Source organism: Ischnura elegans, chromosome 12 (genome assembly GCF_921293095.1).
Source record: "Ischnura elegans chromosome 12, ioIscEleg1.1, whole genome shotgun sequence".
NCBI lineage: Eukaryota > Metazoa > Arthropoda > Insecta > Odonata > Coenagrionidae > Ischnura > Ischnura elegans.
Window position 1 is genome coordinate 47,339,899 of NC_060257.1, and position 17,622 is coordinate 47,357,520.

The window sequence follows — 17,622 nt, forward strand, 5'->3', positions numbered from 1 at the left end:
AAAAGATTGCACCTCAATTTATGTATTTAAGAACAAGCTGAAACTCCTTCTCTCTAAAAAGTGCTATTACAGCATTTCCGAATACATATATGGAAGATAATTTGTAAATATGATAATCTCCATGATGCTAGTTGTGACATCTTATTTTGTCCATACTACAGTAAAACTTTGATTTTACGCAGTTGGAGGGACCGAAATATGAGCACTGAGTAAAATCAAAGTGTGTAAAATCAAGAGTTGGTATTGAGGAGGAGTATAGTTTTCAGGATAACGCTAGCTCATTATTGCTCGGAAAATGAAGCCTAATAATCTTATTTACTCAAAAGCAACACCACAGATGATGTGTTACCTTAAGAGAAACAACTTTGCATTCCTGAACAGTGTTTCCCATTGTTGAACAAAATGATTGAAATGCCAGCATTTCTGGGACTAAGATTACTTCTGTTACCCAGGAGAAATTTCGGAATGGTGATACTAAATGCTCGCAGAGAAGCTACTTTTCGAAAATATTCTCATTAAAAGCAGTTTTCAGGATATCCGTTTAACCACCAGCAGACAAACAAAGATTGGAGATTGAAGAAATGAAATACCTGAGGATAGTCATCCAAATTAACCCCATTAACAGGGAGCAAAATTTTGCTAATACATCACAAAGCTTTGGCTTTACACCCTGTGGGCCGGGGTTCAAGTCCTGGCAGTAGCAGAAACTTATCAGAGATGGCCCTATTCCTACTTGAGTCTAATGTGGAGGGCACTTCCGGTGCACCACTCTGTCCATCAGATGGGAAGTTAAGTCCTGGTCCCTTTTGAGCTTATCATTACAACCTGGCTAATGCCAACATAGGGTTCTTATCCCCCCAGCCCTTACTTCATGGCGCTAATGACCCCAGTTGTTGGTTACCTCCAAATAGCATACCATAGATAATACGGAGCACACAGGACCCGGGATATTCGGAAATTCAGATTTTTACGGTGCTTAGATCACTTTTTTTAAGTGAGCTATTTAAATGACCGCGCAACTGCCGTCATGCCGCCCGTGATGAATAAAAAAATGACTAATAGTCCTGAACAATTTTCCTTCTTTATAATTTATACGCATTAAAAAAGCATTTCCCCATGAAATTTTAGCATAAGTAGATTGACTCTTCCGGGAATAGCTTCTCTGTCGGCATTCTTCCGCGAATTCAGTTCCGGGACCTTCGACTCACAAGCCGTGTGACTCAGCTTCACGTAATATTTGCTTTGCTTCCCCATATCTGATAACAACACCAGATAGGTCAAAAAAAAGGCCACTAAAGACAAAAAAGGCTGGTGGGAACAAAAGCAAACATATTTTTGCATCTTATTAAATAGGTTTGATATTACAAAACTCAATATTACGAAGTGCCAATTTTCCAGTCCTGCTGACTATGTATAAACAAGAGTTTACTATAACACATTACACAGAAATTTCATTTCACTCACCAAAATACGATACAAAAAGCTTTCCAAGTAGGCTCACATGTCATAGAAGGCAGTCTTTTTAACACTAAAATCGAAGGCCTAAGAATACATGCCTATCCTTAAAACTATTTTTTACCCAAGGTGATTTTACCATTAATAATACCATACATTCCATACTATTAACATGCACATGAACTTGACAGCATGCTAGCTTACAATTCAATGAAATACAAGTAAAGTTGGAAAATAAATAACAGTAGAAAAACATGTGACTCACTTGGACTGTCTTGTCAAACCACCTATTTCCAGAATTTGCTTCACTGCCATTACCATGGACTGTTTGTAATGCAGCTCTTGTTTGAAAATTCAAATTACCCAGGTCTGGATTGGGACCATCCAAGCACAGCAGAAAAAGTGAATTCTTGATGATATCTAGAGATTCCATATTTTCTCTATCTGAAATTAAAGGTAGAAAGGTTGGTAACACAGTCCACATCTACAACCACAGTCATCTTTTGTAAATCTTAACATCTCACAAACAAAGAAAAATGTTATCTTTTTAGGAAAATAGGATCAAGCAAGCTTTGAAAATAGATTTCTAAAAAACTTTTGATTAACTATTTACAATATTTTAATAATATAAAAATTGGAAAAAACTGAGATGAGGACCTAACTTTCAAACTTCAAAAATTAAAATTCCCAAATCTTTCTTATACCAAAACATTATTCAAATGCTTGTACATGTCCCATGGCCATGCATAATCACAGGTGTTATTGCTAATATTTATTGTAAAATATTTATAACCGAAGTAACACCTAAACTTAAACAAACATTAAAATTCCGGAAAAGCAATGGTTTCCCTTTCCAATGTCTCCATTCTTCCGGTGCTACCGCGTCAGTTGCTGGTCTAACAATAAGACAACAGTTTCATGGCACTGCTGCCAGCGTCTTCAGGTCAAAGATGAAACTGTTTTCTTAAACCAACCACTGACGAGGTAGAACCAGAAGAATGGACACAATGGAACCTCGACACCACAGAAACCTACGTAGACAACAGTTTTCCTTATTTACGTTCTCATTACTTGAATTAAATCTTTAATCATGAAGAATAAATCTCCAAATTTCAGAAGCAATACATAGTCACCAGTCAGCAATGAGGAGGTGAAATACTATAAAACTTGAAAGTTTTATCTTGAGGACAGAACCAATATTTTGTATAAATAATTTAATTACAAATGCGTATTTTGTAATTGTATTAGCATCCAATAAATTCTGCAGGATTTGAAGAAGGATATTTGAACTGTGAATTGGCCCACAAGAAAATTTGCAAACATTTTAAGTTCCTAGGAGTTGAAGAAATAAAAACTTAGCTTTTTCCACACCACATGGAAAAATCCAAGTTTTTATTCCTTCACCTCTAACTATAAAGGATTTACACCAAGTTCAACCGCAACTATTAATTATTTTAAGTTCCACTCAGGATGGAGTAGAGCTCAGGACACTTGATGTGAAACGTATTCCTTGTGATTACAGCAAAGTTTATGCTAGAGAAATAGGCCAAACAGTAGAGAAATAGGAAGGAGCAAAAGGGGTGGTTGCATCTTATTCACTGGGAGAGCTCTGCAGTTACCAAACAATGACTTTTTTACTGATTACCATACCAACGAAAACAGCCGGTTGATTTAAGTTAATTACATGAAACATATGGAGAACAATTATGGTATTTCACCTAATAATGAAGTTCCATCAAGTTACCCCTGAATCCATTTAGCTCATAAATTTTAAAGTTCATAAATTTGCCAGCCTTGGTGGCGGTGGGGTAAAGACCTTGCTTGCCAAACCGTAGGCTGTGGGTTCGAATCCCGCCTGGGTAGGTGATCCCTATCCAGGGCATGGATGTTTGTGTTGTACTACGTTAATGTAGGAAATCCTCGTTGTAAAAGGCCGTTATGTGCTATTTACGGGGATGCTGATAATAGATAAAAATCGATAAATAGATAAGGACATAGTATATATCAAAATGGATAAAAAAAATTTAAATGAGAGCAGCCTGTCAAAACCAGCCTAGAAAAGACTGTTTCTAAGAGCAAGAAGGAACAGAGCATACATAGCCAAACAGATACCACAGAGGAAACCATATAGACCCGGTATCTTCAGGCTTGATCAATTCACTATGAAGACAATACCAAATTATGCTACATAAAAGTCAGTGCTATTCATCAGCTACACCCTAATGGAAATTATTAAGTCATGTACAAAACTACAGGATCATTACAAATATTGATTAGGATAAACAAAATAATACATAATTTTCATTTCCACTCACCCTCCGACAATTTCTTGAATGCTTTACCCCATACATTCCTATTTTCAGCTGTCAGAACACCAATTGGTGGGCCAGGCTCACCGGCACTTTGAATAATTTCATTCAATTGCTGCAGTAGTTTTCCCCATGATAGAATATTGTTATTATCATCATACACTATTAATTTGTAAAACTGTGGGAAAAGCAAAGTTATGAAGTAAAAATTAAAAAGCAATATTCAGTATATGCGTGGAAAAAAATCTAATGATGCACTTAATTTTTCCAATTTGATTTTTATTATTCCAGAAAGGCATAAAATAAAAAAAATGGATCCTACTAATATTATTTTAAACAATACAATTACTAACTGGAGTTTACAAGGTTTGCATTTAAAAATGAGTTTTTTTCCAGGAAAACTATAGGTGATATTACCAAGTACTTGAAAATTTCTTATACGGATTGGGAGAAATGAATACTCTCACTTATACCAACAACTTTATATAGAAGTTTTTGTTATAATGAAGTGAAGTATTAATGGGATATGTTAGAATATAGTAAAAGATACGATTTTACAAAATTTTTAATCTATCTACATCATGAACCTAAGTCATGAAAAAAACGTTACAAATTTTGATGCATACGTGACACGATCAGAAACATCCACTTATTACAAATCACAAAGGTTTGCCACGTGCCTCACGCCATAGAATTTTAGAATTTCCAGGCTAACTGTGGTAGTTTGTGTTAGTGTTGTATTAGTGTAGACAAGTAATAACACTAGGCTGAGATTAGAGGGTACTCATTGAATGAGCGATCCTCATGGGGCACTGAATGTTTCCAAGGTGTGACAGAGGCAAGTTCATCAACAAAGATGCAATGTGTAAGACTCAATCCACAGCCAGCAGAAACAGAGGTGGTTCTTAACATGTATATGTGCATCCTAACATCGATGTTCCTTGACCTAATCTTCTACCTATAAACATAAAAGAGGATGTCTGTCTGTCTGTCCACAATGTTTTCCATACAGCTGCACAGATCATGTCCAAAGTAAATTTATGGGTGTATCTCATGCTCCAGAACCCCATACAGCTACTTTTGGTTTCATCTGACGCATCGTTTGTATCATTTTCTCATGACCGATTGTTATGTCATTCCATTCAACCTCTACGGTTGGACATCCTGCCGATTAGGCACACCCTAGACACTCCATGAGGGAAAACATATCTCAAAGGATATTACAATTACTTATTGATAGGGATATGCAAAAGTGGCATATGCGATAAAGCAAATTTTAGCGCGAATTTCTGGGTTTTCCCGCAAATACGTGAATTTCATGTTAATAGCGATATTCGCCAATTCATGGGAGATTTCAACCAACTCAGACGCGATTTTCATCATTTTTTTCTTCTGCTCAAGCTTCTCCCACGAAATTGTTTTCCTGCAGGCCGTAAAATCCAGAGAGATGTCTCAATTGAAAGCGGCCTGAATTTCATGGTGCCGTGCCGAGAAAGGCGGCCGGCAAAAATTCATCGCGTCTGAAAGTAGCCTCAAGGTAGCACTGTGTGTATTTCACGCCATAGATGGCACAACGCCGGGCCGGATTGAACTTTGCCTTGCTGACCGTTGACAATGCCTTGCCGTCAGCTGCGCGATTCGACTCGTTTGAAGACATCCGTTCAGACCAATTGTTATTTGAAAGCACGTTGCCAAGCCGTTGACGACGGCCAGAGCAAAGCCGGCTCGTCTGAAAGCGGCAAAAAGCAGCGGTGCGCTGTCTATGCCGTGAAATACACACGGAGCTACATTGAGGCAGCTTTCCGCCGAAACGATGTATCGTCGGCTGCCGTTCCCAGCAAAGTGCCGTGAAATTCAGGCCGCTTTCCGATGAGACGCCTCTTTGGATTTCACGGCGATGTGCCGTGACCGGTGGCCCGCGGAGATTCGTCGCGTCAGTGAGAGGCCAATGCAGAGAAAAAAATTCATGATTTCCACAAAGAAACACATTTGAGGAAATAAGGCGACTTGTTTGGCAGGAGGATGTCTAAACCACATTCACACGATGTCTAAAAAGTAGCCAAAATGCCATGGGAATCTGCTGGTTGACGCACTCAAATTACTGGAGGGTTCCAACTATCGTAATGCACACACATTCTATAGAGAGTTAGCCCTTTCGCTACTAACAACGAAAATATGCGGCAGGACGTTTCTTGACCCGAGAGATGAACTCTTTTCGACAGAGATTTTTCTATGCGTGAGAAGGAATGCCAAAACTATACATTACCTTACTCTCTCCCTTTTATGACGGTTGTGGGTTCGCAAAGTCTTAGTTTCGGGACCTAACTAGCAGGACTTAGGCCGTACTCTCGAAATCTGGGAGCAGGTACCTGAACCCCTCGTCTTATATTACCCCTTTTTGTGGTAAGGGACCACAGTCATGCATTGTTCATTCAGTTAGTTTGCGAAATAAATACATGCTTCTTTCTCAAAAAATATAAACCAAGAATTATATTCTTTGTCTTTTGAGCAGCATTATAATATTTAAACAAAATTCTACCATAAATATTAACCAATATCTCGATTTCAGTACAAAAATCAACATGGAAATTGTTAATGCATTAAATTCATTAATGCTGATGGTAGAGTTTCATTCAAAATTTTAAAATTCTCAGAATAAAACGAGGAATTCAATTGGAAGTCTGCAATTTACGTGCAAGCAACAATCATCCATATAGCTAATTCATATAAACAAAGCATGAGTTGACAGCGAACCAATGCCACCGGTAGGGTTATAAATCCTGAAAGGAAGAAGCCCATCTACCCTCTGAGTCCAAGATAATGAGAAGTCCCCAATAGGAAAGATCGAAAAACGTTGGTGTTGAGTGTGTGATTATCCATCAGACCTTTCTTAACAAATGTCCAACATAAATGCACCATACAGAGGTAACCGAAGAGTCTCATGGAGCTCAGTCCTCAATTCATGACAAGGAGAGAACTCCACCATCTTGAAAGAGTTAAGGAAGTTATAAATGAGTCTCCAGAATATTTATAAGAGTACTTTTTTTGATAAAACCACTTATTACATTTGCAAAACATGACAACCTCTAAAGCAGCTACTGTAAAGTCAATACCTATGCAGATGGCTGAAAAGGCATCAACCAAACTTAGTTCTCTGATGGTAGAAGACCTAAGCAGAAAAATAGGTATTTGAAAAGATATCAGTTTTTGATCCCCTAGAAGTTCTGACTACAGACATGAACCCTGGCAAAAAGACAAAAAAAATCATCGCCTGGAATCAATGGAGACAGAGAAGTTGATGTTGGGGTTGGGAGAATTACAGAAATTACTACAAAAGCAAAATTCCCGGGGTTCAGTGGATATAATTAAACCAATCCAGGAGCTCAAATGGAGCATCGTTTGCATCTAAGCGCCTTTAGGCAATTTGGTTCCCCTCTGCAAACCTGGACTCAGAAATATTTCTTTCCTGCTATAGCACTGAGTCAATAGATAAGAGAACAAACCTAAAAGAAGACAATATTTCATTTGAAATTACAGACATTCAAAGGTAATTTCTCTTCTATGTAAGCTGGATATATGGATTGGCGAAGGATAAAATATGTAAAATAGGTGAATTCAGTTAATACTCCATGTGTAATATTGCTTATATTATATTATTCCCAGTCAATAATATCCTAAATTTAGGGCAATGGGTGGGCCACAAAATCAAGGAGACATTTCATAAATTAATTGAATAATATATCTATCTATTCACAAAAAACAGTCAAATGACTCACATGATTTTTGTGGGAAACAATTATATGCCTGGGAGGATTATTGGGGTCTGCAAAATGTAGAGTATCTTTAGTTAATCCTGGCATTCTGCATGTTCTAAATACTTTATAATACTGAGACATTTCCAATGGTTCTCAATCAACATCAATTATTTTGACACTAAAATAACACCGATTTCAGGGCAGAATAACATCGCTTTTGTAAAAAAATATAACACCACTTTTGGCTATATAATAACCCCACCTTTTGCATGTCCCTACTTATTGATCCTCTGAGATCAAACCTTTTCGCTGGGGCATGTGTTCACGTGAAATTTTTGGTCCAAAGATGTATTGACACACAAAGATCTATGTAGTGGATTGCTGTATGAGCTGATTCCTTGCACCATATACGGAAATCGTTTTATCCATTGTTTGTTGTTTAATGTCTTCCACTCATCGTCTTGCTTCAATTTTGAGTTAACAGACATAAGGGGGGGAGGGGGGGGACCATCACCATACCTACTTTGTTCCTTTACCTAAAAATCCTACTAAGTGACCATGAATTCCAAGTTTTCCACTCCTCTAGGAAGGTATTATCCTTCCTGTGTAATGCACGGTGGACAACTAGTTTGTGATATTTCCTGACTTTTCCCGATTTCCCTGGTTGTGACAACCCTGACATTGCCAAGCATATCATACCATCTGAGCAGATCGGGGCTGTTTTTGAGAATGTCAGTCAATGTAAAGGAAAACATTGGAGGAGCTGGTCATAACTATTGTGATTTCATCATGCAAAAGTTTACATAAATTCAAATTTACAATGAAAACAACTAAAGAAAACTTTACACAAACTCATGGCAATATTCATGCATTATGTACATATTCAAATTTTTAAAATTTCATGTGAAAATCAACAAGACATTTCATAAATTAATTGAAAAAATATCAATCTATTCACAAAAAAGTCAAATGACTCACATGATTTTTGTGGGCAACAATTATATGCCTGGGAGGATTATTGGGGTCTGCAAAATGTAGAGTATCTTTAGTTAATCCTGGCATTCTGCATGTTCCAAATACTTTATAGTACTGAGACATGTCCAATGGGTCTTTTCCCAACTTCTCTACAGGAATGGCATCCCTATGCGCCATAAATCAAACATCAGAATAAGCATGAACAAAAAAATTACTAGAAAAATACAAAATTATAACAAAAAAAAGTTTTAAAATCATAGCCAAATATTGGAAAGATTGAATTTATAATACAAATAAACATGCTTATAAAATGCTATTACAAAATTTAAGATGATAAAAAATAAATATACAGTCCAGTCACCAAGAGTTGTCCACTGACAGACAGAGGGTCTGGTATGGGGTTGGGGGCAAGGTTGCCAGGTAAGAAAGGGAAATGCCCATGTCACATATAAACAAAAGGCTTCTGTGAAGAGAGGAGCCGGAAGCAACACTCAGCGTGAAGGACCCAAAGGAAGAATCCCTTGTTTTGGTAATTTGAAGAAAGGGTTTGTTTTGATGCTTCAGGCTTATTTCGGAGCTTCATACGCATGTGACAACGTTGCATGACTAAGCGAGAGTGTGAGGTGCGTTTGGGGGACAGCGATTGGCTGCTCCTTGCCTCTCCTTTTGGGTTGTCATTGGACAACTCTCGCTGGCCGGACTGTAGTCAAAAAGTTAGCTGAGATATTAAATAATAATATAACAGTAACAAACTACATGCATAGCACAATAACACAGTGTTCATGAAGATCCTTGTACAAGTAATGGAAAAATAAAGAAAATTATACAAAAGTATATAATGAGAACACTTGAAAGGTATTTTCAAGGTGTGTAGAACATTTGACTATCGCAGTGATTCAGTTTGAATTTTCTCTTACAGTCATAGTTATGGGAACTAATGCAGCTAAGTCATTAATAAAATGTTAATGCTATAGTAGAATCAGTCTGTCCATTAGAGGCGCTTCAACTGTTGCAAGCAACAGCCCATCCCCAGAGCAAGATACGACAAGTTTACATTAGGTAACTGATATGCAATACAGTCAATTTTGTGGCAAAATATTGTTATTTCTCTATAGTTATATACCTAGTGAAGAATACTCATCAATTATTAGCTTATGGTTTTCAAGTAAATAAGCTAGACAACTACGAGAATGCTCATCAGCAAATATTGATAAAAAGTATAACAATGAATTGGATGATAAGGTCCTATTCCATCTCAATCCAGTTATTATTTACATAAAAACTGCACAAAAATAAATGGATCCTGAGAATAAACACGGTAAAAATTTTGAATGCTGTCTCACTTCTTCACTGGACACTTTTCTCATAATATAAGTAATGAGGTAAATTATGAATTATTTCTAAATTTAAATACCTTGTTCACAAATATAAAAGCCATTTTACATGGGGCATATATTAGTGCAGATTAGAACTGCATGAATTTCTCATTAAGAATGCACAAACAAAATTAGAACGGGTTATTTTGCCATCTCACGTTCATGCAATCTACATGCATTCTTGCATTTCACCGCTTTACAAAATGCAATTTTGACTGAGCCTTAAATGAGCAGCTCTCTATGAACACGTAATGAGGCAAAACTCAAATTACCAAGAGAGGGACGACTTAAAGAGTTATTATTTAAACTAATCAAAGAGTGACTTCACAAGCAAGATTTTTGTCTACCTAAATACCTAACCATTACCTTCTATTAAGCAAAATCATTTATAAAATTATGACTTCAGGTTTGAGTGTATGTCCCCACCGATATAAGACATAAAAAAGCGTTTTGTTTCCATTCAGTATTTTATTACTCCACATCAGTGCTGTTGGATCTTCAAGCGAATTATTCAATGAGTCTAGCATTGCCTGAGGCAACAACAATACACAAGGTAGATGAACTGTTCCTGTGAAAGAGAGCCTTAACTCAAGCCCCGTAGGTAGTCACTTATTGAACTTCTAAATCATTCCCATAAAAGTCTAAATTTATGATGTTATCTGAATTTTAGCCCAAATTCGTAAATAAGGGATCACATAAGCAGGGTGAACGTAACTAGCAAAATGAACTCTTGCCAAATTACCATATCTATAATAACCATTTTTCAAACATAGGATATAGGATTTCTGGAGAGGTTGCTATCTAAAGAGTAGCAGTCTTGCTAACAGGCTACTCCACAGTAGTTCAGGTCTTCTGCATTGAAACCTCTAGGAAAGTGCATGGAGCCAATAGATACATCATTGAAATTACAGTGGAAGCCCCTTATAACGACAGCTGTTGGGAACAGAGAAATCTGTCGCTATAGTGAGTTGTCGTTGTTACCGAATGCAATTACATCGTCACAAAAAATCACTCATCAGGCGTCACCACAGCTGTTTCTGCCGAGAGGCGAAAATTGCAGCATGATAGCCGTTTTAAATCATTATTTTGAACATTTAATTCACTAATGATCATATTCACTTGCAATCTATGATCAAATCATATGTAATTATGCAGGATGCTATATGCCGAGGCATTAAGAAGTCGATTTTAAAAGTGCCAGCTTCAGACTCACTCGTACTGAACTGTGCATTATGAGCTGTTATTATCCTTATTTCTTGGATGCTCCAAATATACATGTCATAACTACCAGTTATGGCTATGCATCAGACTATTAAATGCTAAAACTTCGGAATCTGTTCAAAAATTCATACCTTCTATCTTTCCGAGTAGTAATGAAAATGATGGGTGGCTGCTGCAATTGGGTGACGAAAGGAGCGTGATAAAATTTTAGGGTTCCACATGAGCATTGCAATTCTATCTTTTTCAGGTTAACGGCGGAATGAAGGTGGAAGTAATCTTCTTATGCTTCAAGTCTGCCTGTATGAATGGTTTACTATCGTGTTTCAAAACAGCCGACTCAAATGCTATCGGAATCATGAAACCGAACAGCAATACGGCATCTAAAAGCATATTAGTCATATTAATTATCTTCGGTGGAAAGGGTGAAAAACTGTTTCAAATAAATAGAAGAATAAATGATAAATGAAGTCCACTCTTTGTCCGTCTGTTAGCAATATTTATGTTTCGTAGAGATTCACGCAATCGGACGCAATATCAGCGGACGTAGAGACCTCTAGCGGCAGTAGCGCACACTTTTTGATAGGAATGCTGACTGGAACTGAAGAACGCTCGTAGTGTTAGGCGGCAATAACACAATTTTAACGTTTCTTAGTTCTATTGGTGGGTGGGCTGGGCAATTGTCAATGAATAATAGTACTTTTTTATTCCTTCCACCAATCCTGGCATCAAACGCTCGTAACCACTGCGTGAAGATAGCAGCCGTCATCCAAACATTTTAATTTGCTTCGTAAGTGCAAGGGAGAGTATTAACTCCCTTAAAACATCGGGGATGGGCGGATTTCCCCACCATGGACGGTTTTAACTTATCTGAACCATCCATATTGGCGCATAAAAGAACAGTTACGCGGTCTTTACTTTTCTTCCCTCCTTTGCAGGGGTCCGTTCGAGTGGCGAGAGTTTTGTCCGGGAGAAGGTTAAAATATATGCCCGTCTCATCCGCGTTGTAAATATCGCAGGGGCTGTAATTGTCCAAATAGTCTTTAAGGACCGGAGCCCAGCCTTCCACAGCATTAACGTCAACACTTGATGATTCACCGGATAGTTTGTGAAGGGATATCCCCTTCCTATTTTTAAATCGTGCAAACCATCCATCCGAGCACTTAAAATTGTCTTCACCAAGCCTCTCACACAAATACTCAGCTTTAGCCTTCATCATTGGGCTGGTGATAGGAATCCCTGCGGCTCTTTGCTGGCAAAACCACGTGAAAAGAGCAGTTTCTAGCTGCGGATGCTCTCCGGGCCGCAGGTGTTTTTGAGTGCTTGGACGCCCTTCTTTAAGCACTCTCGAACGAATTTGTTCTTTTTTCATTAAAATAGTGAACAATGTCGATGTATTAATTCCACATCGCCTCACTATTTCACTCTTTGAACACTCTCCACTTTCACGATCTGCAATAATTCTCATTTTGGTTTTTAAATCCATGGACTTGCGTTTACCAGCCATGGTGCTAGCAGACGGGCGGAATAATTTTTAACCTCACTGCGGAGGCGCGGGAGGGAGATGACAAAAGAGCAATGAAATGTGTACTCGAGAAATTTATTAAGGAAAGAAGAATAGGAGAATACGGAACATGTAGACGTCGACGTTGGCGGAAAAAATGCCGTTTTAAAAGCATTGAATTCCAGAGATGTGGCACGTGGTCAAAAAGTCAACCTGTCGTAATTACGAATGGTGCAAGAGAGGAATCGAGCCATTATCGCTAATACGAATTTATTTTACATTTAAATCATAGGGTTTAAAATGGTTCCTTGGGTAGCTGTCGCTAATTCGAGCTTGTCGCTATATCCCGTACTCGTTATAAGGGGCTTCCACTGTACCTCGCCTTCTGACTTACAAATTTCCTCTCCTCAGTTGCTGATTTCTAAAATTAGAATAAGAGCAATTTTGCCAAATCATTTAGATAATAAGTTGACTTGGTGGAATATTTCTTCTAGGTAGAATTATTACCTCCTACATGAGTTTGTAAAAAGAAGAGAGAATAAAACATATTCACTCTTGTTTGATAATAATAACAAAATGAGGAAGAATTATTAATAATGAAGTATCACAGCTTAGTAAAATATTACTTACTCATCTAATTTCTTTTTATAATCCAAAGCACCGGCTATCATTTTGGCAGCATATGTCAATCTCTCGTCTGAAGACTTGAAATTCTGCAGAGGAAAAACTAACCCTGGGCTGGAGTAAACTGTTACAGGCGAACGAAACTCCAGATATGCACCATTAAGCCACCAATCTGCAAACTGGAGGAAAAAGTGTAAATACATGGTTTGGCAAAATCATTGACAAAGTACATACACCAGTAATATTAAACTTTTGGAGTAAATAATATAAAATAGTACACTCTAAAGACAACAAAAAATTCCTTAGAAGACTGCCATCTACGGGAAAATATGGGCCGATAGCAAAGAAAAGGGGCCTTAAACTTTGAAATCTTTAACTTCCATGTAACCAATCTAAGTTTATGGAAGTAATGAAAATAACAAATGACAAACAATTTCACAAGAATTCAACACGCATACAGCAAACTACTGATTATTCGGGCCAATGACACGGAGAGGCAGCATGAAGAATCAGAAAACACGGGTAATCCAACCTTTCACTTTCATTTCTTGTAATATCAAACAATATATTATTACTTATGCTCATAGTCTGTTATATGAGATCTCTTTCTGCAGGGCAATTCTACTAAACGGGGCCATACGTACAGCCAGCCGTAAGTTTCTTATGGTCTGACCCGAAATTACGACCTATACCGATTCCACTCTCAAAGGGCCATATCGTATGGCCCGGCCAAAAGTCTTAACGCCCTTTCTGCAGGCGAGTATGAGAATTATAATTGGTAATATAAGTTGGGTTCACTTTTTTAAACACTAGTCATTTTTTGAGAAGGAAGTTAATTCCAACGTGAATAAAAAATTAGTTATATGTTCCTTAACCGAAATGGACTCTTATTAAAGGATAAATCTGGATTTTATTTAAACACTCATCCGGCGGCAGACGCTGGAGATCTTTAAAAAAGTGAGGAACACAAATCACGGACGAGAAGAAGCAGAAGAAATTTGTACACGATTTGTACCGTGCAGTATTATAATATTCGTGAATTGTGCATGTAATGGATAGAGTTAGAACATGACATCATATTGTAGTTCTAACCCCCCTCCTCTCCTCCCAATGGTGTAACTATTGTCTCATGGCTGCAATCATTTGCCCCCAAAAGCCCTTAGAAATCCAGCCAATGCACGAAATCTACAGATGAAATTGAAACTTTAAGTTTCATTAGTTTTATTATCAGAGGCTAATGTTTAGGTAGCTGTATAAAGTTAAAACATCAATATGAGACTATAATTCTTTCCTTGATTTGTGGACGACTGTGTCCTTAACGCATCGACTTCCTGAAGATTGCCTTACTGCCAAAAAAAGTCTTGCCCTATGTTTCTTAGATATCCTCCGTCATGAACCGTAATGCTACGAGAATCTTAAAATATAAAAACATTTAATAGCAGATATTTCAAGCTACCTACAGCACAGAAAGCAAATAAAAGCCCGTTCCTCCGTTCATTTTAACAGAGCATCCATTAAAACAGTATTTCTAACTTTTTAACTACAGGCGAACTTTTAGTTCATACACTATATTTACTTAAAAAGTAAGTAACAACTTTTGACGCACGGAAATATTTGATGAAAATATCATCATCGTATGCGAACGGATTACCTACACGTATCCCGTATCCTCCTTATGAAATCGACGTCTTTCCTTCATATATCTAGCCAATCCCCATTGAATCCTCATGTGCTCACCCACAATATTCATATATTTCTTGAAATAATCGCTATGCAATCGATGACACTTCGTAAGTTTCTTTTATAACTCCTTAGGCGAGCAATGTTATTTCGTATGGCCCGTGTTATGACGGCCTCCTAGGCAGGCCATAGTATTACGACCTTTAGGTCATAGCTACCGCCCGACTTATGGCCTTTCGCACAGAGTAGAATCGCACGAAGCGATACGTATGTCTCAAGGCCGTAGTTATGGTCGATTTCGACTTATGGCCTGGCCATACGATTAGTGGAATAACCCTGCTGGACTCATTGAGAGCTTTCTTCACCCGACCTTGATCTTTTTAGCAGCAGTGATTGTACTCGATTCCCACTCCTCCATATACTCTAGCAACCTGTCTACACAGGCGAGCACCTGTCTACAAATAGGGTGGTTACCCATTATTTTTTTATTGCCTAAATCGAAAGATCATTACTCCTGGATTACGTATTTAACGCTTTTAGATTTTGATGAAATCTTCTCGGGAAATCAGCCGGGTGATGATGGCCATTGCTGCCAACGTTTCGATGGCCTTCTCTGCCATCGTCTTCAGGGCGAATTCGCCCTGAAGACGGTGGCAGAGAAGGCCATCGAAACGTTGGCAACAATGCCATCATCACCCGGCTGATTTCCCGAGAAGATTTCATCAACAGCATTCGCCGGGAAAGAACCAAATCCTGCTTTTAGATTTTTAAATGACGATATCTATTTTTCGTGATTAAATGAAAAGTGAAAATTTTCAAGCAAGCGAAAACGCGACGGCTAAGTAGGAATGATGGGAAAACTCCGTGTGACGTCGTTCTAGTTCCCTCTGCCGCAAGTGAGGTGACCTTGAGGCGAGGCAGGTAGCAGAGTACCCTGCTAGCAGGTAGCGCTGGGCTTAAATAAGGATTATTAATACCTTATCAAACGAAGGAAACTTTCCGACCTTAGGCAGTATTAATAGGTGATTATTAAGAGACGTTTCCCTTAGCTCTGTGCCTCATGCATGCATTGGTAATCTCAGATAATGTAAAACTCCTATCTACTTGTATAGAAACTAGGTCCCTGTGACGTCACGTGGAACGGCATCACATGGGCGCCAATCTGGCCTTTTTCAAATTAGGATAAAATTGACCATTGCCATTTGTCTAAACTGGGATTTCTAAAACCAAATAATTTGTATATTGTGAATACACTAATGGTGGGTAACAAATCGCAATCAATGCCTTTCGTTTTCTTTGATGAAGGAAACTACCCTATTACGCAATCTCTACTTCCTTTGTCTCTGCTTCTACTTCCCCTACTGCCTTCACTTCTGCTATTCCTTTCCCCTCCCATTTGACATAGACAAGTTACGGTGAAAAGATGCCCAAGTGCAACCACATCTCCGGTTCCCTTGGGTTTTATTCGACCTAATGCAAGGCCACGGTAGTAGTATAGGTACATTTGCAATATGAAAAACTCATTTAAAGACCATAGATAACATTTTTCTTAATTTACGATTGCAGTTAATCATTGAAGAATCTTTTAAATTAATTTTCCCCACCGCTCATCGTCTTCTGAAATGCTAGATCAGACGTCCAAGTAAACTTGAAACATTCCTTGTCAGCAAGAAAATAAAATAATTCTGGTTTCCGAAATTGATTCTAATGAAAATAATAAGCATGGTATAGTCTTGCATTAAATTGCAGTAACCGTGGGGTTCTTGCATCTGCATTTATTTTTTATAAAGATCGCGGACAACATCGAAGGAGAAATAAACTAATGCACGGATAATCCACAACACTGATAGTCTCCAGCCGAATAATTGGGAGTCTGCTGTACTTGATAATAATAATAATCTTTATTGGCCCCGTTGGTTTGGATTACAAACATAAGGCAGGTCAAATTATAAATTAAGATACATATTTCAAAGGTAAATTGGGTTGGAATTGATGAAAGAGTTCAACAACATACATAGAAATTTTAAAATCATCCTCTTTATTTTCATGCACACACAGTGGAACCTCGTTAAAGCGAGTACGGGCTATAGCGACACCCCCGCTATTACGAGAGATAGCCGATGCACCGTCAATTGACCCTATAATAAGCGTGTTAAAGAATTCGTTTTTACGAGACCCTTTCGGTGTTGGCTCTCGCCATTGCGAGGGTTTTATCGCCGGAAGACTTTCATGAAGACTCCTTAACCTCTGTAATTGCTAGCGATCTGTTAGAAATGGAGTGCTCAGTCTCAAATTTATGTGGTAAACTGTCGTTCGATAAATATAATGATTGACGAAACAGTGCTTTGCATGATTTTTATTTAGTGCGGCGCTTATAAATTGTTTGAATAGTTAGTCGTTATTTGAGTAAGGAAATTTAGTGATGCAAAAAAACATCGCCTTTCGTCTGGATTTATGCTTACGTTTATCGGATAGATGTTTATCTGTCGCCGCACCACTCCTGTTCCTGTATATCTGTTCGCAACAGGTATATTGGCTATTATTTGCTCCACCTCCGGTAAAGCGACAATTCGCTATAGCGAGTGTTTATTAGTGCACCGTTGGGTGTCGTTATATCGAGGTTTCACTGTACTTAACAAAAGAACTGGCATTAGATACGAAACTGAGTGAAAATACTAAAATCATTAGCAATTTTGACATTGTCGTAATGCAGCGATAGAACTAAT

At 38.0% G+C, this 17,622-nt stretch overlaps 1 protein-coding gene across 3 annotated transcripts in view; it reads right to left on the minus strand.

Annotated features, from left to right (window-relative positions):
- LOC124168775 (carnitine O-acetyltransferase-like) overlaps nt 1–17,622 on the minus strand; it is a 41,527-nt gene that overhangs the window by 17,948 nt on the left and 5,957 nt on the right. For 2 of the 3 annotated variants that reach the window (XM_046547068.1, XM_046547070.1), the window contains 4 exons: nt 13,223–13,395; nt 8,498–8,660; nt 3,771–3,942; nt 1,721–1,899 (listed from right to left, as the gene is read on the minus strand). In XM_046547068.1, coding sequence (XP_046403024.1) covers nt 1,721–1,899; nt 3,771–3,942; nt 8,498–8,660; nt 13,223–13,395 — 687 coding nt within the window. Of the gene's footprint in view, nt 1–1,720; nt 1,900–3,770; nt 3,943–7,540; nt 7,632–8,497; nt 8,661–13,222; nt 13,396–17,622 lie in introns of all 3 variants that reach the window. The other variant, XM_046547069.1, reaches the window with a different exon arrangement.